This window comes from Aptenodytes forsteri, unplaced genomic scaffold, assembly GCF_000699145.1.
Source record: "Aptenodytes forsteri isolate BGI_AS27 unplaced genomic scaffold, ASM69914v1 Scaffold71, whole genome shotgun sequence".
NCBI lineage: Eukaryota > Metazoa > Chordata > Aves > Sphenisciformes > Spheniscidae > Aptenodytes > Aptenodytes forsteri.
Window position 1 is genome coordinate 1,436,885 of NW_008795923.1, and position 25,393 is coordinate 1,462,277.

The 25,393-nt window shown below is 38.1% G+C and overlaps 1 protein-coding gene across 1 annotated transcript in view; it reads right to left on the bottom strand.

Moving 5' to 3' along the window:
* The window catches only part of ACSS3 (acyl-CoA synthetase short-chain family member 3), an 81,491-nt gene that overhangs the window by 19,198 nt on the left and 36,900 nt on the right, over positions 1-25,393 (bottom strand). The window contains exons 7-8 of the mRNA XM_019473564.1: positions 21,654-21,757; positions 1,921-2,016 (exon numbers count right to left, since the gene is read on the bottom strand). Of these exons, the coding sequence (XP_019329109.1) occupies positions 1,921-2,016; positions 21,654-21,757 (200 nt within the window). The remainder of the gene's footprint in view (positions 1-1,920; positions 2,017-21,653; positions 21,758-25,393) is intronic.

The window sequence follows — 25,393 nt, forward strand, 5'->3', positions numbered from 1 at the left end:
TGTCTGATTTAAGGCAACAGAGCTAGAAATTAATATGGTACCTTGAGTCACTTTTAAATGCAATTTTTGCCACTGCACTTTGATATAGCTAAATACTGCTTTTATTCTTTATATGCTAAAAAAATCAGCAAAGAAATCAGTTTATTTTAGCAATACTGTGACAGGAAAGAATTTGGCTGTGTTTCAAAAAAAAAAGTAGATTTTGTAACTTTCTATTTATATCGCAGCATAAATACAACATAACTTTAGCAATGTCCAAAACCATTAACAGTTGCATGTAGAATCTAAAAATACAGAATCTAGCTTCTAAATGGCATAAGGATCTCTTCTAATTAATATAGTAACAGCAGCAAAACAACATCAAAACAGCAGTGGGTGACAGCAAGACAGCTGCCAGCATAGAGTAATTTCAAGATCCGCTATTTTGTGAATGGCTGCATTACAGGACATAATTGGACTCAAACCAAAGACTGAAAGAGGTAAAGTTCTTTCACAAATCTTTAGTGAATTTTAGTGCTCGTTTTATGTTTCCCTTTTAAGGCACGCTAAAGACATTTCCTTCACTCTATTTGAAGAAATTCTTTACGTACACTAGGCCCAATGTTCCAAAAAATTCATAAGAAATTTTTATATTCTTGCTACTCATACTTTTTTCTAGGCCTGACTATCATCTGATAGGATGTGTGATGCAATTACATTCTTCCACTCTTCCCTATTTATTACAACTCCGGACAAACTTCACGGCTTTGTTTTAATGTTGTTTTTAAGCTATCACTTGTCTTCATGCCATAACTGTAAATGCCAAAACCCAGAGCTGCTGAAAACGTTTATTTTCTTTAACGTTCACTTCCGCTTGTATGTATTAGAAGCAAAAACAGCTTAGCTCTTTCTGCCCAATGATGTGAGAACTTTTCCTGAAGATGGTTTGATCTCTAATGTAATTATTTTTTGGACTTCAAGTAATTCTTGAAAACTGTGTTAAAATCAGGGTTCTCAGGTATGAAAATATTTTAGCATTCTTAATCCTGTGGCTGCACCCTCTGCATGCAAATACCTTCCAGACAATGAGTGCTCATCCTTTTAACGTGGGTGCATAGCCTACCATTTCTCCCAGCTGGAAATAAAAATGCTCCACAAGTACTAAAAGATAATGTGCTTAACAACTCTCAAATATGAGCCCACATACCTGTACAAAAAGGCAGAAAACTGACTTTGATTTTTTTTTTTAAAAAGTATGAGATGAGTTCAAATAGAAGATTTATATCCTTGCCAGGCTGCTTGTTAGCTCATTACGATGTACTTGTGGAAGACACAGACCTCAGTAACAATTTTCTTTATGCATTTCAGGATACATCTTATATAAAATTGTAGGGCCAAAAGAAAATCTAATCAATCTAATCAGTCTCTGAGACGTAATTGTTCGATGTACATCTCCCAAACCAAAACTATTTAGGCTCTGAAAATTGAAAACACAGGTATAACAGAACAGTCAAAGTGCAAGTTACAGCAATTATTTGTCTAGTTATCATTTCCTCTTTTGCTCATGGTTATTACTAAGATTTTTCTTCCTGATTTGCCAATACAAATTTTACTGCTGCTCTCATTTAAAACAGTGCAACTGTAGATAAAGCCTTAAAGCACAGTATTTTTTTCATATCTTTGTTATATCCAGGGTAGAAGTATGTGCTAGCCCTTTCATATAATAGAGACAGGAGTAGTTGATCAATTTTCTTCAACATAACTCTGAATTTCTTATTCACAATCACATTCCATAACACACAAAAAAGCAGATCTTCCTGTTACAGGAAGGAGGAAAATGTGTTAATAAAACTGTAATTTGCTTTCCCTACAAAGTATGAAAATTAAAGAGCACTTACTCAGGAATATAAGCAATACCCTTTTCTAGCAGCACAGTCTTACCATTGTATCCTGGCACTGGTTTTCCTGCCTGTCCGGGTGGAGGTGTTGTAGAGTTCCCCAAACCAATACAGGAAGCAGTAATTGCAGAACCAGATTCTGTTAAGAGAACACAAATATTGTCAGTTAAGATTGGCCTTAGTGTCATTAAGTATTTATTGGTTCTAAGTTTTGCTTCTAGTTCAGCACATCAAAATAATAAAATAAAATAAAAATCCCACACAAGCAATGGAAGATTTCAAATTCAGGAGCTTTTATGCATTATTTAATGAATGTAAGTTCATTACAGAAGTTTGCATTCTTCAAAAGGGAACTTTTTCTATTCCACAGAAGACAGTCAGAAATAAACACTTTCTGCATTACACCTGTAGTTTATTCTGCTATGGGTATAAGGTTATACCACACCAGTGAGAAACTGCCTACAGCAAAGCCATGATAGAAATACTGTGTAGGGTAGATGTACTTCAAGGGTTATTTCACGAGTCAATATCCTTGGGAAGAATGAATTCCAGAAAAAAACATCAATCCATTCGTGGTTGATTATCTTATCCCTGTAAAGCAGTATCAAAGTGTCTGTTGTTCTATTTTGGACTTGCACATTCAGAGGTTTGGAAGGTGAATAAATGCCAAATCTTCTCCATGACAATATTGGCCAGGAAGATCAGAGAAGAGGTAGTGCCTAACAAAATTTATTGTAAATAATGAAGTCGGGAATACCTCTTTATAATCCTGGAGATGTCACTAGTATTTCTTCGTGAGAACTATTTCAGATAATGAAAAGGCTCAAAAAGAAACAGTGTAGAAAAGTCAGACCTAAATGTTCAGTGTTGCCAAAATAAACTCAAAAGAAACAATCTAAGCAATGGGAATCAAACTGCTGCAAGCTTTTGTGATCATAATCCAGATGTTTTCTCCTCCTCCACCTACAAACATTAAAGTTTTACTAACCACACCGTTTTGGAGTCGGTTTCTTTTGGGGGTGCGGGCGGCACAGGGGAGATGTGAGAAGACAAATGACACTTGGTTTTTGAATCTTAGGAAGATACTCATTCATCTAACTGCCGATGGATAAATTGAACACTGGTACTGCATGCCTTTGCTCCCTGCACAAAGCCCATGGAAGGCAGGTCTGGAATCCCCCCTGAAGCACCAATGTAAAATACCTTGTTCAGAGCTTCCAAATGAGACAGCACGAATATCCCCTGTAATGCCTATGCCTTCCTAATTATCCCTACAGTTAGGCAGCTACTAGGCAGCTAGAAATTCCTCCCTCCTCACCTTCTTTTTCTTAAGAAAGCTCAATTTCACATAATGTTTTTATACTACAAGAGTTGTTATTACCGAAGAGGAATAAAAACTATCAAGGCATATAACAGTCTAAGTTTGAAAAAAACCCAGTTGCTCTTCTCTCTTTCTCTCTAAGAAAAAATCTATAGAAATTACTTTTAAATGCTGCTGTAACTCTGAGCCACAGAAAACAAAGTGTAGATGGTTGAAAATATTAGCAGGAACAGAGTATGAGACTATTAATTTAAAACGTGGCTTTATCATTCTGGAGATGTCCCAAGTCTCAGGCCACTTGGCCTGGAATTCATAGTCCACGCCACCCTCAAGTGTCAGCACAACAAAGCAGGTTTGTCTTCAGCTCTATATTTATATCTGATCAGTATGGTCAAAACTATTTTCAGTTCTCTTGCATTAGGAAATTACAGTTGTTTTTTTCAGCTTCTATAGCATTCATCTGCCACTTCAGAAGTTGTTAAATGACTATTCAAGTGCTGAAAGAAGCAAGAACAAGAACAAAATTACAGAAACTTGTGGTGGTTTTACATTAGGTGTTAGTAAGTAGCTGAAAATTAGCATTAACATAGCATAGTTAAGCTAGGGCCTAACTCCAGCTGTGGGACAGAAAATGAGAATTATCAACCCTCAATGTTAATAAAGACAGGCTAAAAAGTTTGCTTATTTGTTTCCCTATCTTTCCCTATTCCTTCTTCTACATAACGCACATTCCTCACACAATCACGGATCTTGATCTTTTCTTCCAACAATCAGAAGACCCAAGCTACAATTACAGTGGTGAAACAATATCAAAAACATGATCAAAATGATCATATTGATATCATATCAAAAACATACCCCATCCGTGATCACACTGAAAGTTGCAGGAAGAGAAACTCACAATTTATTCAACAGTTTGGGAGCGTCATTTTCTGCACAGTATGTATACTGAAGACTTTTTTCCTCTTTTCCTCGGAACAGAATGAAAAACAGTATTTTTCTTGGAGAACAGTGAATTGGAAAAGACAGTGGAAGGGACAGTTTCTTTTTTGACAGTGTTAGGAGGAAAAGAAGTGGTAGCATGCAGTGTATCTTGCTTTACATATTGCATGGCAAGAGCTAAAAACCATACTGTAACAATCAGGTGAGAAAGGCATTCTCCTATCACCAAAGCATAGTAGTTAGGTTTGCTACTGAGAGGTAGGGAACACAGCATCACTGTTAACCTGATGTACCAGTAAGATCAAGAGCTCTCAATCAAAAAACCCTGAGGGGAGAGAAAGAATCTGAAATTTCTGAAAATTAGTTTGGCTTTGCTTGACTCGCTGATACACTGCTAATGAAAATAATATAAACTAGAAAGGAAACTAAATCATACTAATTTCTAATTTGTCTGTATTTGTCCCTGCTTTTTTGACAACAGTGAATAAGACTGAATGAAAGTCGACTTATTCTAAACAAGAATCACAAGTTCTAAAACTTTGTGAATAGGTCTTTGTAATTGCTGCTATTTTGTCTATTGTCTTCTCAATTACCAGTGGATATATCATTTTCATATTTACCCAGTGCTTTAATCTCTAAGCTGTACATTCAGTTCCCATAGGTCAATAAGGCTTTTTATATACATGAAAAAAATATGGTTTTTTGGTGCTTGGACTAGATATTAATTCAGAGAGGGAATCCCAAAAGCATCTGCTCTTTGTGTTAGGTTAACAGTTGCTGAATGCTAAAGATTCCCTTACAATGTAGAAGCATGAAGGAGTACTGTCAAAGGATAGCATGAATCTTTGTGCTGTACATTTCTTGGGAAATCAATGCATATCTTCCAAACAGGATGATGGATTGAAATAGCAATTTCCCAAACTTACCGGAAAACAGCAACCCTTTCTAGGACACCATTTTTTATCACAGAAAAAACAGTCTGACTTGGAAGTGGAATTCAATTCAAATCCTGCTGAAAAGAAATCATCACAGTTCAGGAGAATACAGAAAAATAAGTACTGATGAGAAATTTTCCTTACCAATTATGTGTAATACAAGTACTGTGCGGCCCTTTTATATATTTCCAATGAGTAAGGTTGCTTAAGAATTTTTGGTTTTAATTAAGGTTGGTTTCTTTATAATTCAAGTCAGGACCTATATGCAGGTTACAAGACCCAGGTCTGAAAGTTGAAACACCAACAGTTTGAAGAAGGGTAACGCTTGTCAAATGGACATTGTATTCCACATACCCCTTACATCAGGTTTCTGAATGTACAAACAGACATCCCTTACCTGACACTCACTTGTTGATAGTTGCAGATTCTCTGAAATTAATGCACAGCGTCTAGACAGATTCCCAACGCTGAAGTCTTTAGGAACTTGTATATTTTTAATGTATGTTGAAGATGTCCCTGCCCACAGCAGGGGCCTTGGACTAGATGACCTTTAAAGGTCCCTTCCAACCCAAACTATTCTGTGATTCTACGAAGTCTTTAGGAACTTGTATATTTTTAATGTATGTTGAAGATGTCCCTGCCCACAGCAGGGGCCTTGGACTAGATGACCTTTAAAGGTCCCTTCCAACCCAAACTATTCTGTGATTCTACGAAGTCTTTAGGAACTTGTATATTTTTAATGTATGTTGAAGATGTCCCTGCCCACAGCAGGGGCCTTGGACTAGATGACCTTTAAAGGTCCCTTCCAACCCAAACTATTCTGTGATTCTACGAAGTCTTTAGGAACTTGTATATTTTTAATGTAAGGAACAAAACAGAAGATCTGTCTTCCAGTCAGTCCCTTTGTGCAAACGTTTAAGCGCTAACCTTCCACTCACTATGGTAGCAAGTTAGCTCACCCTCCAGCTGTGGAAGGCTTTTTGGGGACAACTGGATCATAAAACCCATTTCCTCTTTGCATAACACCTTATAATGTGACAATGAAACAGCTATTTAGAAGAGCAATGTTTTACACTGGAAGAGCAATGTTTCACAACTAGTCTGCTAACTATATTCAACATCTGCTCTGAGTTATAATGGAATGAATATATATAACTCTGAGAATAATGAAAAGCACTTCACTGAGACTTGGAAGAGAGGGTTAGTGAGAGATCGTCTTAAAATCGTAGCTGTTAAAGAGTCTCAAGTCCCTCCTTACATTTTTACTTTCAGGATAAGAGCTGATGTAAGGAAATAGCCCTCGAAATTCAAAGATGTGACCTTCTTTGTTTTGTCCCAGCCTACATGTAAGTGAAAGATATTATTTTAAAGATATTTCAGTATTATTGAGCTATATTGGACAGTTAAAGAATAGTCCGATACAGGCATTTTTGTTGCATTTGCGCCTCTGAAAGCGATTCTTATGTCAGAGAAGGTACTGCTGATGCAGAAGCAAGGGGAATCTGTAAGGGTACACCTGACTTTATTCATCAGAAAGCTTCCACCTGCCTGTGTGCCTGACTTGCAGAAGCTGTGCTCTGCGAGATGATGCAGGGCAACAGCTAGTAAGTTCTGTGCTCAAAACTGTCTTGCTCATTCACAGTCAACAGTCAAGTTCAATCAAAATAAACAGTTTTGAAATAACTCAGGACTTCAAAGATGAAAAATGCCCTGTACCACTTACATTCCTCATACATCATAATTTCTAGACTGTGTCTCATGTTCCTCAGTCATACTGCTGAAATATTGTATTTTCTGGTAGGAAATACTTAGGGAAAATACACTGCATTCTGACATTAATCTTTCAGTTTGGGATGCACTAAGTGACTAATTTAAGGCTATCTGCTTTCAATTTCTTAGGATGCAATGGATAGACACTGGAAGCATGCAAAAGAGGTGGGAAGTTGTTATGTAGCAGGAGAAAAAAAAAGAAGAAAAGGAGCAATTGTCATACATTAACATATTAATGAATGCAACAAATATAATGCACTAAATTGTCACTGTGGCAGTACTGTTTTGAGCCATTCTCCTGGCAAAGCTGTCATTTTGGTTGAGGGGAATTGAAGGAATTACTACAGCAGAAGACAGCAGTGATAAAATGGAGAGGAGTGTCTATGGAAGGGAGAAAGCTTAGGCAGCAGCTGGTAACAAATCCATCCACACAGCAAGAATGCAGCTCTGAAGAGACTCCTTGCACACGCTCCCTCCACACAGCGGTCTTTTTAATTATTTCAGAAAGGGTGGAATGAAGAATTCAATAAAGTAACAGCAACACGCTTTCTAGTATGGCAACAACTACTGGGCATCCAGGAACAGAAAACCACAGTACCGGATGAATTATAGCACTCAAAATCTGCATCACAGCATACCATACTGCTTCCTTCCAATAAAACCACATCTAACACATCACAGAAATAATATGTACTGGGAGGGTCCTGAAGATTCAGGGGCCAGATCATCAAGTATTCATAAAGACCTCATTTCCTTCATCCCTCAGCATATGACTGTGCAGAGCAAAGAAATCAGTTTCCCAGTCATTTCTTCATCACTAAAACCCAAGCAAGCTTCTAAGTCTCTGACTGCACTAGCAGTAGGTGGCCGCACTCATAACTTGTGGTTTAGCACTGTTAATCCTGACAAATTCTGTCTAGATAGCCATGGGCTGGTAGCCCAAGCTACCAGCTTGGGCTGGTAGCCCAAGCACCACTTTAGTCTTATGCTTACTGGTCTTGGAAGATAATTTCAGATAATTGTTTTAGCCTCTGTACAGTACAGCTCAGCCATGCCTTCAACAAGGACTCAAAAAGATCCGCTGTGTTATTTTGCCATGAAGTTTTCTTCATCTCTTCCCTGGAAGAGATCCACATTTTCTGCTCAGCTCTAGGTTGGTGCATGTGACATGATGAAGTATTAATGTGTAGAAAGACCAAGTACACCTGGCTAGTGCTGGGTATTTAACTACAAACAGTCTGATGCTAATTATCCATCGACATTAAAACAAGGAGATGACACCTGGCCACTATTATCCCAGGGCACTAGAGGGCACAGAGGAGAACAGGTTGGATAATCCCAATGTGATGCGATGTGTGATGCTGGGCTGTCAGCTGGCAGATTGCCACAAAAGTCCACAGTACAGCTGCACCCACATTGTTAGTGTATGTTGATATGCCATGACTTTTACTGCCTTCCAAGGGTAAAGGTTAGTGAAAATTACTTTTCAGGTCTATGACAATTAGATCATGAACTTCCCCATCCATTTTACTCATCTCCTCTTTGTTTTGCTTAAGCCTGTCATCAAGTGAAGTAAAATTTAATGACAGAGCTTATATTTACTGAAATTCTCATCTTCTAATATGTTTAGCAGGGTACTGCAGCAAGTTATAACTGAAAAGTGAGAGGAGACAACAATGACTGAAGAACCTGGAGAACTATAAATTCTTAAGGATTCCCTGATTCAGTTTTACCAACTGTCAGAAAGCAAGTGTGAAATTAAATCCAATTCACACATTATGCACAATTAGGTTAAATTAAAGACAATCTGTCATCCTAAACTGTGAAAGGCTTTTCTGGCTAGTAGTGGAACTTCAGAAAGTCTTTCATGCATCGTTTGATATTTCATTTCACCCCTTATTTCTGAGGAGTATGACAGAAGCAGCAGAAAAACACTTGAACAGTGATGGTAATTATAATTTATTTTTCCTCCATCTGACCGCATTCTTAACTTATTCCTCTTGTGAATTAAGCGCATGCAGCATCAACACAATAAATACCAGGTGCATACAGAATGCCAAAATATGGTAAGTGAGTAGCAAGGTCTATCTCAGCAAAACCCAAGAGAAGTATCAAATTTTAGGTGAGGTATGCAAGTTGAGTGATTTGTAATCAAGATTTTCATACTTTTCTTACAAGGAGTTTTTCAACTCCTTACAAATTTAAGTAAAGCTAGGGTAAAGAATATGCAGTAAACCAACTGGAAAGCATTTCAGTTAAGACTTTCTTGCTCGAATATTATTTAGAAAGACTATCACTGATAGAAAGACTCCTTCTTTCACCAGTGGTTTGCACTTACATTAAGCTTAGACCATTCACAAATCACACACCCAGTTACACACCGCCACTGCCGAGCTATTTATCTCAGTATGTTTCATCTAAAACAGGAATAGTATCACAAGTATTTCCTCCCCCACAATCAATTTGTCTAATTCATAGTTTAGGATATCACTTTACATTTTAAATGTTAAATGCAACACAAGTACACATTTAAGTGCTTTCATAAGCTAGGCCATTTTTCCGAAACAGAGCTTTAACAACAAATAGCCTTCTGCAAGCTCATCTATGTCGTTACTCTATTGGTTTAACTTTTTATCAGATCCTAACCTACAGTGGTATCGATGAATGCCTCCCACCTCAGCTAGGACACTATTTCCAGTCTTTAAAAGGAAATACTGCACTATATTTAGTGTTGCACTAATTAAAGTATATTCATATTTAAATAAATGGGCAAGCATTCCCGTATTATTATGCACATATACAGCAGAGAATGACAGCTTCAAGCTTATTTGCACAATCTAGAAATTATGATGTTAGTATTAACCTGACTGTGGAGCCATATTAATATGTGTACAACAACAGCTGTGTACAGCTAGCCAGAAGCAGAGTGTTTCCCTCATTTCTTGCAAACGTAGAGAAGCACAGGAAAAAAAAAATCACAAAATAAGCTAAAGCTATTTCAAAATCTGAAGCCTGTTTCTCCAAATAAAATCCATTTTGTTTATAAAGTAAGATATTTTCTGAAAGTGCCTGATTATCCATGCTTATTCTTAGAATTTAACGTCAGAAGAGAAACCAGCAATTCTTTTAGTCTTTTCTAAATGCTTCAAAGTACTTGTAGTCATAATGCATCTATTACCATGAATACATATTACACTTGTGAAGGCCAAATACTTCTTGTATAACAGTTCTATTGCTATATTCAATCCACTCATTTAAAAACAAAATCAACCCCCAAAACCATTAAAATTCCCCCAAGGCTCCCTTTCACAATCCTATCCAGACACAGAACGTATTTACAAACTGTGCTGTTTGTGGTATCATGCATATACACAAGGCCTCTGAAGATGTCAAAGCACATCCAAATAAAATCTCCAGAATAAATGCACAAAATGTAACTGTAAAGAAGCTCTAATTAGCTTAGTTAAAGGTTGGTGGGACATGACAAATACTAAAACCAAAGAAGGAAGTAAGTTCAGTTATCACAAACTGGCAAGCTAGTCATAAAGCACCAGAAGTTTATGCATTCATTTTGTAAGCATACCAGGCTCCTTTGCCTCCAAATGGTAATTTATAATGTACATCTTATAAGTTGCCTGTAGCAAAGTGATAGCCAACATAATCAGAGGAGAATAGAAAGCTTTTTGGTCATATTTTGAAGATGTCAGATGGCATGTTTAAAGATGCATTGTTGGGCAATGCATTGAATTATAATATATTTTCAGACTAAAAATGAATTTCCATTTTTATTTTCCTCCTACTGTAATATCGTAACTGATACATGATGAAATACTAAGAGATAAATGGAGATTATAAAAAGTAATTACACATCTCAGTGCGAACCGTTTACTCTTTAATCATTTGGGGGAATCTTAATATATTGTATGCATAGTAATACTGCCTAGATGGAAAAGACAGATAAAATTACTACTGTGCAATTCAAATGTTTTTTTCCATATCAGGGTCTAACATCTTAGAAACTCCTGTTCTCTCTCTTTCTACCTTCACTGGGCAGCCTTAAATCCTGCAAAGGATCATTCCTTCCATGCACTAGATCCATGCAGCTTAGTACTAGCTCTCCTGTTCTTAAATCATCAGGAAAATCATCTACTTTACACTAATGAGGACTTTAGTCTCTGAGCAACAAAAAAAGCAGTTGCCATGCGACAAGAATGAGATCACCAACCTGTAACATCTTCACACACATACAAACTGGAGGTGCTGTCACAGCTTGTCTCCTTCAGGCAGATGAGACTGCACTGTTCTTTTTTAACATAGCCATTCCTAAAGGTGTCCCCTCTTCTTCTTCTTCATTTGTCTATTCAGTGCACACTAAACATCATTCATGGCCGAGCTCCGTAACTTAAGACTGCTTTACAGTTCTTTTATTTTCAATCATCTAAACCACATCAGTGAAATTTTAAAAAGGAGGAAAACATTCATAATACCTCATTCATATTAATGCATGTCCCCGGCTGCATGTGGAAAGACAATCAGAAAAGATTAAGATTAATAAGCACTGAGAAACTGAAGTCAAATGGGAACAGAAAAGCTTAATACATACTTTCTATCAATTCTAAGTTAGAAAATGTCAGCAAAAATGAGACAGAGTGGCTACAGCACAGCTGATACTGAATTCTTACCAACACAGAGGAGGTGCTGACCAGTGGGAAGAAAAAAGGGAACAGCCTGGAGGAAAAGAGAACCTTCCCAGCAATTTAAAGAACAGAGGTGCATGCTTTTTCTTACTAGAAGGACCTAGTGTGCTTACTGACTTAACCATGCCTTAACTGTAACCAATTCCACAAATAAAAACAAAAGGGATCCATCTTTTTTTCAAGCCACAACAATCCTGCCATCTCTGAACCAGGGCCATCTTTGCAACGTGGCGTATTTCCCAAAATGCATGGGAGAGCTGAAAGCCCTGTGAAATGTGCATCTGAAATAACCCTCAAGAGAGAAATACTTGGAGGAGAAATTCACTTCACTTCATGAAATGGGGGAGACAGTGATCAGCACTAAAGACCATAATAAACCTATGCAGCTGTAATGATTCATACAAAGTAAAAACGCCCTAGAGAATATGTATATAATCCAGACATACATTCTTGGATGTCCAATAAACACACAAGCAGTACATAGTAACAAACAAGATATTTCTGTAAAAAATATTTCTCAGCTAAGCAGATACAGCCTAAATTTCTGAAGGAGAACCATTTCACATGGATTGCACAGAGAAAACTCATGAAAATTCAAGACCGAAAGATGAGTATAGATGACTGTAAGACTGAAATGCTATGGAGGGCAACACAACCAGGGAAGCTATGTCACCCATTTTATGAAGGCATGTCACAAATCATATATGATGGAGACGCTACACTCTGTTAGCATGAGCAGAGATACAGTGTTTTAGCATTAGATTAACAAGGATTAGAACAATAAAATGCCTGGTTCTGAGTTCCAGCAGTCTTCAACACTTAACTCTCTTCTTTACCTGCCTGGAAACAGGGTGCTCTGAGGTAAGATTTTCACAAGTAAGCAATTTTACCACATTTCCAAATAAAGGCTCATTTAAGAAACTGCTGTAATTCTAATGTTCCATGTGACTGCACATATAAAGGCCCAAGTAGTTTATATCATAATGAAATGCCTTCAACAAAAAAAAAAAGGGGGGGGAGCAGAAGGAGAGTGAAGCTGAGGAAACTGTCTCTGCAATTACAGCACACTCCTGGAATGTAGACACAGTTTGAGGGCTCCGACGTCCCATGCTGAGGAGGGGCAGGTTTCCCCACTCTTCCTCCACATCTGAGTGGTAACATTACTGGAATACCGGGACAGAGAAGCACCAGCTGCTCTTCACAGGTTTAAGAGGCTGGTTGGCTCCCCCAAAGCAATTTAGCCCAAATTACTCAGCTCATTAGAAAACAAGAGTGTCAAATCCTAATTTAAATCCATGTCACTACTTTAAGTTATGTTAAATTACCATTAGATAAGAATTGCAAGAACTATCAATGCTCCAACCTCAAGAGAGAAGCCAACCATCAGCACAAGTTACAAAAGAGCTCCTTGATTTTGATACAGGTTGACCAGACAAAGAAAAAAAATACATACAATTCTGTTCTTTTTCCCTTCTCTGAAGCTAATGGTAAAGGCCACAGTACAGAATGAGACAGCCATACACTACTGAAAGGTCAGTGTCTGCCTCAGCAATGCCCGTGGCCCCTAAAAAAATTTCCTCCTCTCCAATACAGACAAGCAAAAACCTGTTTGAACTGGGTGTCCTAACATGATATTGAAGGAATGACGAGCTATTGTAACTAATGACACGCAGTCCACATCTGCACAAGTCTGATTACTAAGCATCAAACAATGTCTGAAACAATCTTTATGTTCATAGCCTTAAAGGACAGAATGCAAGCCCCCAGGTAGACACCTGATAAATGACCACTTTTCTCTTCTTCCTCTACATGAATAGCTGTTATAAGTCCAGTTATCCAGAAAGTTATGCTCAGAGGACTCTAATTCAGGGCTGCAGAGCTGCAGAAGTTTCTGCAGAGTAATTCCCACTTCTGAAGAACTGTTCTGCAGAGTATCAGCTTCCACTAAAAAAATATGATCCTAGTCTTGATAGGATACACACGTCTTTAAAAAGCATGAACTGCATCTACAATGAGGCACCACCTGATAACCTAAACCAGTAGCCTGGACTTTGGAAGAAATCTGTTTCATCTCTTTCATCTCAGCTCCAGATGCTTGGGCTCAATAACCCCAGAACTGAACTTCTGGCACTCAAAAAAAAATTTCCAAGAATTGACTCTTTTGCTGCAAACTAACCAGCCACCCTTTGTTTAGTTTACCTTTCCTGCTGCCTCTTGATCTGAAAATTTCACCATATTAAAGGAATGCACTGGACTGAAATGCACAGTTTTGAATGGGGCAAAGCAGAAGATGATTGAAGAACAAAATCTGGAATCCAATTGTCAAATGTGGGGAGATGGAGGTATAGATTGACAAGGTAATTCACCTAAAGAACAGTTCTGTAGTGGAAAACTGGGAAGATAGCTAACAGAATTCAGTTGCAAAATCCATCTTGCCGGATACTCACATGAAGATTCTACACAATGTTGCCAAGACAACACAGTGGAAACTGAAGACTGGGGACCACGTCATGCTGCTTGGAGACCACATTAATAAACTCTTCCCCATACATGATTGTGGTAGGAAGTAGTTCATTGAAATATATTACAGTGAGTACACTTAACTATGATTCATATTCCTTACACTGAATTCAATGATACAGTTGTTTTGTTTGTATAGTCCTAATAAAAGATCTGTATAACCATTAATCCTATGTAGAATTACATAATGATAGTATGTCCTAATAGAAATATTACCAACATAGCAGCTGGATGTTTTAGAGGTAAGACATAGAGAAGGAACAAGAACAATTTAAAAAGTGATAGAGTATATTAATTAATTGTGCTACAGAACTTGGGGAATTCCTACCAGTAAATTTTATCACACACTGTCTCATAGTATCCAAGATCTCATTACAATGTGTGCATACTATAACCTCCTTTTTCAGCAGTCATAATGTAGCAAGCACTATGTGATTTTTGTCCTAATGCCTGCTGCAGACACCCATTCCTTAACTGGATAAGGCAGCTTATTTCCATGAAAACAGAAAACATGCACAATCTTCTCATAGTTCTGCCTGCTAGTGAGCTGACACTCAGGACATAGCGGATCTCTCCAATTTGAACCTCCTACACTTGCACGCTCTCTAACTTTGATTCCCATAGTACACGACCAAAAAAGTTGTACGGAAACATGTCTCTTGACTGAGATTTTACGCATGTCAAATTTTATCACTGAATTTTCAGTTTCAGTTCTGTTTCATCTGAATTTTCCTACACATCCTCAAAGACAGGGTCTCAAAATGTTTCTATTTAAAAATATCAAGAGAAAAAAACTCTTTACATCCTATACTTATGAAGAAACAGAAATCTGACTTAAATTCTCTTAAAAATGTCAAAAACGATGTGGTAGTTTCATTTTATTTCTTTTTACTACAATATACTGAATAGCTAACATGAAAGCAGTTGAGGGTGTTTAACACAAGCTTTCAGAGCCTTCATGCTTCCACAGGTCTTCACATCCTCATTGCTGTTACCCTTTTTTTTCCTTCTAGAATTCAAAGCTAGCTCCAAAAACAAGGTAATCCAAACTCACATTTCTTTGTGCATTGAGGCCTCTCCCAAGGATGTGACACAGCAGGTACAACCCAAACACTGTTTAGGTTATTTCAAATAGATTTGTCAAGGTGCCTTGTAATGTACTTACCTGGAATACTGAAACAGAGCTACTGTATCATTTCCTTAAAACATAACTACAAACAGAGACAGAACAAGGTCCAAAATGTGCATTCCTGTTCCCTTTCAGACAATATATCACAAAACATACGTAAATATGACAAGAAAATTTATCTCTGAGCAAGGAAAGCTCTGTTTTCTAAAACTGAATTTGCAATGGCTTCCTGGATAGCTTGGGGCAAGATACTTGTCTTTCTCAGTTTAACGTCTGCAAGACTGGAATAACTTTACTTACTTCACAGGGGTGTTAAAAGAATTAATTTGCTTGTGTTTGCACAATTGCTTTGAAGATGAAAATTGCTATTTAAATGCTAAGTGCCATTTTGTATAAATAAGCAAAAACTAAACACCTGCACAAATCCAAAACAAGATTATCCTCTCTCCATGTACAGATGAGCACAGGATCTGAAAGTACCGTTCTTTCATCCATTGCCATGTCTCCAAAGAAAGCAGCAAGTGCTTATCAGTCCTTACTGCCTCAAATCCTACTTGCTGCTCATTGATTCTGTGAGATATATTTCACAGCTTGTAAGATGTGCTTACTATACTTGTAACACAAATATTAACATTTAAAATAAGCGTTATTGATGAAGGCATATTGAAACAAATCAAAGTTTTAATCAATCAGGCTTTCCAGGTGTAACTGCTTTGAAGTCCCCTAATGAAAGCTTTTTTCTGTTTCAAAGTACTGTTTCAACTCACAGTGATTTCATATATTCCATAAATCTTCCAAAGACAGAATGAAAGAAAACTCAACCTACATTTCTTTGTCCATAGTCATTTATTTCTAGTTTCAATATATGGCAAAGGGGCCAAAACCTTTGAAGATACCTTACTAAACCTGAAGAAGCAAGTGTTTTACACTCCCCTTTTATTTTATAATGCATTTGTTTCCCTTCACTCATACTAATTTCCATCTCCAAATAATGACTCGGTTGCTTCTCATCTCCACAAAGCTGACCTCTTCCCTCCTTTTCTCAGTCATAAACAAGGGAATAGAAATTACCCCATCATACAAGAAACACTAATCACCCAGATACTGGATTGCCCTCCTCCTCCATCTTCTGCTTTAGCCTCAGTTGGAAGAGTCAGCGACTAAGACATAACTGCGTAAGTAAAATCTACAGTATTCAGGTAAAATTAAGATGTCGACATTTCTCACAGTTTTGCAATGGTCTTGTTTTGGAAGAATGCAGACAAACATCATATTGGGGAATAAGTAACAATTTGCCAGATTATCAAAGGTCAAAAGCATTTTCATATCTAGAAGTAAGTCAGAAGCTTTCAATCTCGGGCATAACAAAACAGCAATTTATAACTTCAGGTGCAATTTAATTACAAAAAAGGTATTTCATAAAATTTAATAGTTTTGTTATTTTGAATTAAATTTTGTTATAAAAAATTCCATTTTAAAAACTTATTAGCTCTACATAAAATAGCTAATTGTCTCAACCTCTTCCTGCTAGAATTGATTAGGGTTTTTTATTCTGTGCTTTTAGTTGTGATTTTTTATTTTAGAGATAGTTTGGAAAAGTTATTTCTGAATTTTTGGGTCCTCTATTCTGTCATCAGTCACTTACCTTGAATATTTCTAATATGAAGTGAAACAGCCAGTTATCTACTCTGTAAAATATTTCACATTCAGCACCTTACAGCTTTAACCTAGTGTATAGAAATCCAGTGCTACTGGATTGAAAAGGCTTTTCCAGCACGGAAATCGACTTTCAACAATATTTTACCAAGTGACAGACACAGTTGAATGTGACATAACTGCTTGTTTTTTCACAGTTAACGGGATACACTTTGTATTCTGCTAAAAAAGAGGTGACTGAACAGCAGAAGGGAAGGCTGCTTTCGTCTGCTGCCCTGGCTGCCATGTTCCAGGACAAGCGAAGTCTTTTAGAGGGAGAAGGATCCACTTCTTCCCCCTGAGCATTTGAGCATGTTAATCTCAAGGGAACAGAGGACAGTGTGGGGAGAAGCATTTCTGTTTCGTCTCACTTACCAGACCTGACCATTCTCTATTTTAAAAGTTATACAAATCTACTTTATTAGCTTGTATTCTATTAAGAACTTTTTCCTATGGGAGGCAAGGAAGGGGTGTTGCACTTTACATGAGAGGGGCTCTGCCTTGTCAGAGGTCAGGTCAGGAGCCAGTTGAGAACTTATGGGTGAAGACCAGCAGGCAGACCAACATTCATGCTGTTGTAGTGAGTGTCTGCTGGAGACCTCCTGATCAGGATGAGGCCTGTAGATGAGGCCTTCTTCAAACAAATGGAAGAAGTCTCACATTCACAGGCACTCGTCCTGATGGGGGACTTTAACCACTCTGATATCTCCTGGAAGGACAACCCAGCAGAGCACAAGCAATCCAGATTTATGCAGTGCATTGATGACAACTTCCTGACAGAGATGATCAAGGAGGCAATAAGAAAAGGTACTCTGCTGGACGTCATACTTACAAATAAGGAAAAAATGGTCAGGAGCAGCCTTGGCTGCAGTGACCATGAGACGGTGGAGTTAAGGATTCTGAAAAGAGGAAGCAAGGCAAAAGCAAGACCACAGCCCTGGATTTCAGGACAGCAGACTTTAATCTCTTCAGATATCTGCTTAGAAGAATCCCATGGGATACAGAGAGAAGAGAGTTCCAGGAGAGCTGGTTGATATTCAAGGATCACTTCCCCCAAGCTCAAGAGAAGTCCATCCTGACAAGTAGAAAATCAAAGGCAGAAGGCCTGAACGGATGAGCAAGGAGCTCCTGACTGAACTCAGACATAGAAAGGAAGTGTACAAGAGGTGGAAGTAAGGGCAGATGACCCAGAAGGAGTATAAAGATGCCATCCAGTTGTGCAGGGATGAGGTTAGGAAAGCCAAGACTCACCTGAAATGGAATCTGGCAAAGGACATAAAGGGCAACAAGAAAGGATTCTACAAGTACATAAACAGCAAAAGGAAGAGTAGGGAAAACATGAGCCCACTGCTGAACAGGACAGGGGATCTAGTGGCAAAGGTCACAGAAAAGGTGGAGGTACTGAATGCTTTCTTCACCTCAGTCTTTACAGGTAAGACTCACTTTCAGGATTCCCAGACCCCTGAGACCAGAGGGAGTCTGGAGCAAGTAAGACTTACACTTGGTGGAAGAGGACCAAGTTAGGTAGCACTTAAACAAACTGGACATACACAAGTCCATGGGGCCTCATGAGTTGCACCCATGAGTGCTGAGGGAGCTGGCTGATGTCATTGCAATGCCACTGTCAATTACCTTACAAGGGTCATGGAGACTGGGAGAGGTTCTTGAAGACTGGAAGAGAGCAAATGGCAGTCCTCTCTTCAAGAAAGGCAAGAAGGAAGATCCAGGGAACTACAGGCTGGTCAGCCTCACCTCAGTTCCTGGGAAGGTGATGAAGCAACCAATGCTGGAAAGATTTCCAAACACACAAAGGACAAGAAGGTGACCAGGAGTAGCCAGCATGGATTTATGAAAGGGAAATCATGCTTAATCAACTTGATTGCCTTCTACAATGAGGTGATTAGCTTTGTGGATGAAGGGAGAGCAGTGGATGTTGTTTACCTCCACCTTAGTAAAGTTTTTGACACTGCCTCCTATAACATTCTCATAGATAAGCTGACAAAGTATGGGTTAGATAAGTGGACAGCGAGGTAGACTGAGAACTGTCTGAACAGCCAGGCCCTGAGGGTTGTGACCAGTGGCACAAAGTCCCATTGGCGGCAAATCACTAGTGGTGTACCCCACAGGTTGATAGTGAGGCCAATACTATTCAATTTTTTCATTAATTACCTGGCCAATGGGAAACAGTGTGCCCTCAGCAAGTTTGCAGATGATGTAAAACTAGGAGGAGCAGCTGATATATCAGATGGGTGTGCTGCCTTTCAGAGGTATCTCAACAGGCTGGAGAAATAGGTCAACAGGAACAAGTCCAACAAAGGGAAGTGCAAAGTCCAGCATGTGGGGAGGAATAACCCCAGGCAACACTGCACACTGGGAACCAGCCAGCTGGAAAGAGAAGGATCTGCAGAGAACGATCTTAGGATGCTGGTGGACAGCAAGATGACCATGAGGTAGCAATGCATCCTCGCAGCAAAGGCGGCCAACAGCATCCTGGGCTGCAAAAGGAAGAATGTTGTCAGCAGGTTGAGGGAGATGATCCTTCCTCTCTACTCAGCACTGGTGGGGCCATGTCTGGAGGGGCCAGTTCTGGGTTCCCCAGCACAAGAGATGGAGCTACTGGAGACAATCCAGTGAACAGCCAGGAAAAGGGACATCTTTTATATGGAGAGACGCTGAGAGAGCTAGGACTGTTCAGTCTGGAGAAGGCTCAGGGGAGATCTTATCAATGTGTATAAATACTGGATGGGAGGGAATGAGGAAGAGGCAGACAGACTTCTCAGTGGTGCCCACCAACAGGAGAAGAGGCAATAGGCACATACTAAAACACAGGAAATTCTAGCTGAGCACAAGAAAAAAATGTTTTTACTGTCAGGGCGGTCAAACACAGGCACATGCTGCCCAGAGAGGTTGTGGAATCCCCATCCATATAGGTATTCAAAAATGGAGAGCATCCTAGGCAACTCTCTCTAGGTGACCCTGCTTGAGCAGGGGGGTTGAACTAGATGACCTCAAGAGGTCCTCATCAACCCCAATGATTCTGTGATTCCTCCTTCCTTCTTTCTCCTTATCCCTTGAAATTCAGTTCTCTGATAGGAACTCTGACTTAGTAAATTTTTTCCTTCAGACTGAATGCCTTGCTTACATTCAACAGCACACATTTCTACAGAAATCACTTGGAAATAAAAATGGGTCTTCATTCTAATCAAATTATTAAATGCTCTCAAACACTGTATTTGAAATGACCTTAGCTCATTAAGTCGTGCTACAATTTAATTTAAGAGCTCCCCGTGAATGTAACAATCAAGAGACATACTATACTCTGAGCTGGGCTCATGGTCTTCTCTACACACTATGAGCACAATTACGTCCACATGCTTGTTCAAGATCTCTCATCGATACCCGAGAGACATCTGCATGAACACAGTAACATTAAACCTTTGCACTAAATATACGTCAAAGCTATAGGCAATTGTATATGTATGTGCACAGACATAGACAGATAAAAACACATGCAAAATTACATACAGTAATATTGCTTACTGTCAGTTCTGTAGGTAGTCAAAGCCATTATTTGATCTTTTAATCTTTTTCAGTTAATTGCTCATTCTGCATCACTGAGGCCTGTTCTTGCTTACAGATATTAGGATCATAGAGAAGTGAGCAAAATATGTCGTCCCTCATATTTATCAATTAATTAGCAGATTAAATCAAGATTAGATAAAAAATGACACTACTATCTTCCAGTACTTTCTCAGTATTTATTTAAGATTAGAGGGGGTTAATAAAAATGATGCAGTTCAAATCTCCTCAACTGATTTCATTACATAACATATATTATAGATGAACTAAAGAGTTTTCCACCTTTTATTCTAATCTTATATATCTCCTATCTGACCCATCATGGGGGAATCAAAATGTTTTTCTCCATATAGAGAGAGACCTGAGAAAAGCTGCATCTCAAAACAATGACACACAGAAAATAGAACAGGTATTCTTGGAAGGGAGAAAAAGAGGGAGGGGAGGAGGGAGCTTTTGTAATACACTTCCTTAGCTTAAATAGCAATAATGCATGTAAGAAGCAAAATCCGAATCTGTATTACTCTTGTAATAGTGAAATTTAAAAATATATTAATCCATAGTTATAAGGAGATACGTTTGATCAAGCCTTAATCCAGAATTCAACTGGGATTTTGCAAAGTTACACATAGATTGGTACTCTGATTCCTTCATTGCAGTCTAAGTATCTAATCCTCCTCCAGTGAAATAAATGGGAGACATTCCAAAATAATCAATAGAAGTTGGATGAGATCCATACAAGAACAATATTAAAGACCAAAGAGTCTACTCTGTGCTGCGGATTGTTTTTAATTACACAAAATATATGTGCAAAAAAAAACTTAAATCTGACAGCTTCCCTAAATACCAAATTTTCTGTCACAAAATAGTCACACATGCAAACAATATAAAAATACACCTGTAAAAAATACTGATGCAAACTTTTTTCTTTTTTTTTTTTTTAACACAGGATCAAAAAATATCTTTTTTTTATATATAGCTTTTAAAAATGCTGTGTTTTAAATATATCCTGAAGTCACTTTTCAGACCACTTCCAAAAACATTCTTCCTGCTTGAATTTTTATTTTCACACTTGGTCCTGCCTATTTAAATGTTCATGGAAAGAGAAACCAGTTCTACCTGCAGACTCAGGAAACAAGTCTGAAAACATCTCCTCACCATATTTTACAAATGGTATTTTAAAACACTCACCAGTTTGCCACCAGTGGTCCAAGACAGGTACCTTGAAGACCTTTTTTGACCATTCTAGCGTGTCCACATCACAGTGCTCACCAGCTACAAATAATGTTCTGAACCTTTAAATAAAAATAAAAAGTATGTATCTTGATGTGGATGGGGAAAGGAAAACAAGAAAACAAATTCAATAAACATCTGTGGTTGGTTTCCCGGATGAGATAAAAGAAAAGGGGAGGAAGAACTCTTACTCCTTTTATGCTCCATCCTACTGAGTAAAAATTTGAATCTTAGCAATATTCATTTATGCTACTTAAAATATCACGTAAAAGAAGCTTTATTTTCAGAATGCAAAGAACCTGGTAGACCAGTGGTGAGCAACTGTCAGTGGAAGTAAAAAATAATTAAATGCTCTGTACACAGGAACTAGGTAGATATCTGTTAGGCAAAACATAAGAATGAAATACCAAAAAAGGGTCGGAAAGAAATACCGGAAAAATTAGTAAAGAAATAAACGAGAACTAAAAGGAAATACCTGTAGCATAACTCTTAGCTTTAAGTTGTTAATAATGTTCCATTTAAAAAATTTTAGTATTTTTTGAGCTGTTATCTTTTTATATGCCTTTGGAAATGAGTTTTGGGGGAAACAATGGGACCTAAAGCCATTTTCCTGTGCAGAGGCTGGCTATATGTACATTAAAAAAAAGTAATCCTACTAAATAATGCCAATCACAGAACAACATTCAGCAGCGCTGGGTGCCTGATCACAGTACTAGAATTCAGCTCATTTTACTGGACATGCTGTAGCCAACTTTGGCAGAGAAGAGATGCAACACCTGGCAGTTTGACAGATGTGATTTGCATGGTTGTACCATTAAATTAGCTAGTGCTATATAACTGGGTATTAAACCCATACAGTCTTTAACTTCATAATATTTTATCGGATGTTTAGCCACACTTTATTGTCCTTCATTAAGCATTACAAATTCACTTCACACCCTGTTTAAAATTATAAGAACGTCTATGTCAATGGTAGCTTTCTTAAATATGACTATCAGTACTCAGAAGCTAGACATTACCATACATGACCGCATGCTGCTAAGGTGTTATCTTTCTAACACTTGCACAGTAGCTTTATTCATGTCATAGCAGATTTTTGCACTTATTTCCTAACAAGCAACTTAAAGCCCTGTTAAATTGCATATAAACTCATGGATGCTCATGACACTGGACAGACAATGTCACCTAATAAGAAGATACTGAAGAGAAGAATCATTTACAGTCTTGCCTCACACCTCCAATAAACAAATAAGCAATCCTCTTCAGGTAGAAACAGAGAACTTTGAATTCAGATTTATGATGAACAGATGAAAATGAACGGCCAACTATACTCAGATGAACCGCTGATTTATATTCAATACTTTATCATTAGTCTGTGTTGTGACAGCATGGTTTCTATTGAGAGCAATGCATGGTATTTATCTTACTTGGCTCTTATTATAAAAAAAATATGTCTATGCTGAACTAGTTCTCTAGGCTTCTTCTCTGGTCCACAAAGAACAAGAGGCAACTTTAGAGAGTAATTTACCTTGAAGAGACTCAAAAGGGTAAGGTTTATTTTTTACGTAACAAAACCAAAATGAAAAGAAAAAAAATCCAAGGCCCTAGAGCAACACTAACTAACACATGACTAAGCTACAGTATGGAGACTTTGTTAAGTCACTGTTTAAAAAGATAGTGATAGATACAGCTATTCGATTACTGTATTATAACTAGGAAGATATGTTCCTGCATCTCAGAAAAAGGAAATCGGGAATCCTTGACATTTTGGACATTCTTATTTTGCTGTGCACTTAAACATGTTCCTATTTAAGCAAGATTTTGAAACAGAAATAATCTATTTGGGAAATAAAATCTAAACCAGGGGGAAATTTAAGACATAGCATTTCTGTTTTACAGATAAATCACAACAGAAAACTGCACCTCCTTCCCCAGAAGGCTGGTGTGGCAATCTGAAACACTTCAGCCACATTAATGCCTCTTTGTAACCACCAGGTGCAATCCTGTCATGAGGAATAATGTGAATTCTGAATGCGGAGCTGCCACGCACACATGCCCTATTGCTACAGACCAAAGAACTTGCTTCCCTTCTGTAGTATCCGCACAGGGTGGGCTCATGCCTTCCCTCTCCCAAATCCTCCTTACTCGGCGTATGACCAACAAAGACAGCATTTTCATTTTACCCAGAGATGCAATTTAAAACCTCAAAGGGTTGAGGGAAGAGAGGAAAGGTAAGAAGGAAACATATATTCAGATTCCACATCAGAACAACTCTGTTTACCAACAAATAAACTCTTTCATTCTTTGAGTGAAGCGCACAGGTATACTCACACTACAAGTGACTAAACATTTCATGAACAGCCTGTCACGCTAACAGAAACTACAGAGACACTCTACCAAGTACTGCATCAATCCTCAAGGCTTCTGAGATGACAGAATGCCTCATTAAGATACGAATGGAGCTTCATGTGGCCCAACAACACACCCTGGGATTAAAAATACTTCTCCAAAATGTCCCCTTGTTAGGATTGCAGCACGCTCTACCACAGCCAGATCAATTTTGTCATCTCTAGGAACCTAGAGGTTGACCTCTCAATAGCAAAGGCTTCTTATCTAGAGACCACTGACTTCCCATAGCAAGGCTGCCTAAGCCAAAAAGCATGCTTTAAATATTCACGCCCCATTCCTCTCCAGATAGGCACATCCTGCTAGCATAAAAGGCAGCCTCTCACAGTGTACGAACTAGTGACCTGCTTGCTGTGCAGATGCAGGGCAGGAGAATATACAGGGTAAAGCTACATCTGGAAACAACGTAAGTAAAACATGGAATGAAACGTCATTCAGTGCAATAAGCCATGTGCCCTAAAATTGAAAATTGTTTTTTTCACAGTGACATTTGGGCCTAGTGATGAGTTTTTTGTCTTTTAGACCCATTTACAGATCCATAGTTAGACTACATGAAAAGAAACTTCCACAAGCAAAAGTTATTGGGAACTCTAATCACCAAGGTAGGGACCCTGCACCAGTTAAATATAACACACTGAGAACAGTCTTATCTGTGAACTAAGCAGAAGTAACAATCATAGAGGTAGCCATAATAATAACTTTGATATATGAAAATCAACTTACAGCACATCTAATTACAAACTTATGAACACCAGAAGATCTTGAAAAATGTTACCATGTTGAACTTGAACATGCAGACAAAAGAATTCAACTTGCTTAAGTTCAGAACAGCGTTTCAGCCAACCCTCCTTTCTAACACCCCAAGATGGGTTGGAGTGAGTTCTTTCTTGGAATAGAAGGCAGGGGGTCAAATGTATAAGCAGCTTGCACATCAAATTAGCATAGTTTTCTGTACTCATAAATATACAACATCATTTTGGTAAACTGCTTTCTGAGCACATCTCCCACAATTTAAGATAATGATTATAATGAGTGTGACCCCAATCAATAGCTTGCACTTGAATGATTTTTATTGTAAAGCACAAGCCAGTGCTGGTAACTACAGTTAATAGCTAACCAGCAGTTATAACATAGATAAAAAGTTTATGATAGAAGAGATCAAAATATTGTGTAATTAAAAAGCACAAATATGTATTTTATTAAAAGTTTTTTAAGACTCATGTTTACATGCAGGGCACTCCTGTTAAGCACTGCTCAATTTACATTATATGGAATGTTCTGTAATTAGGCTT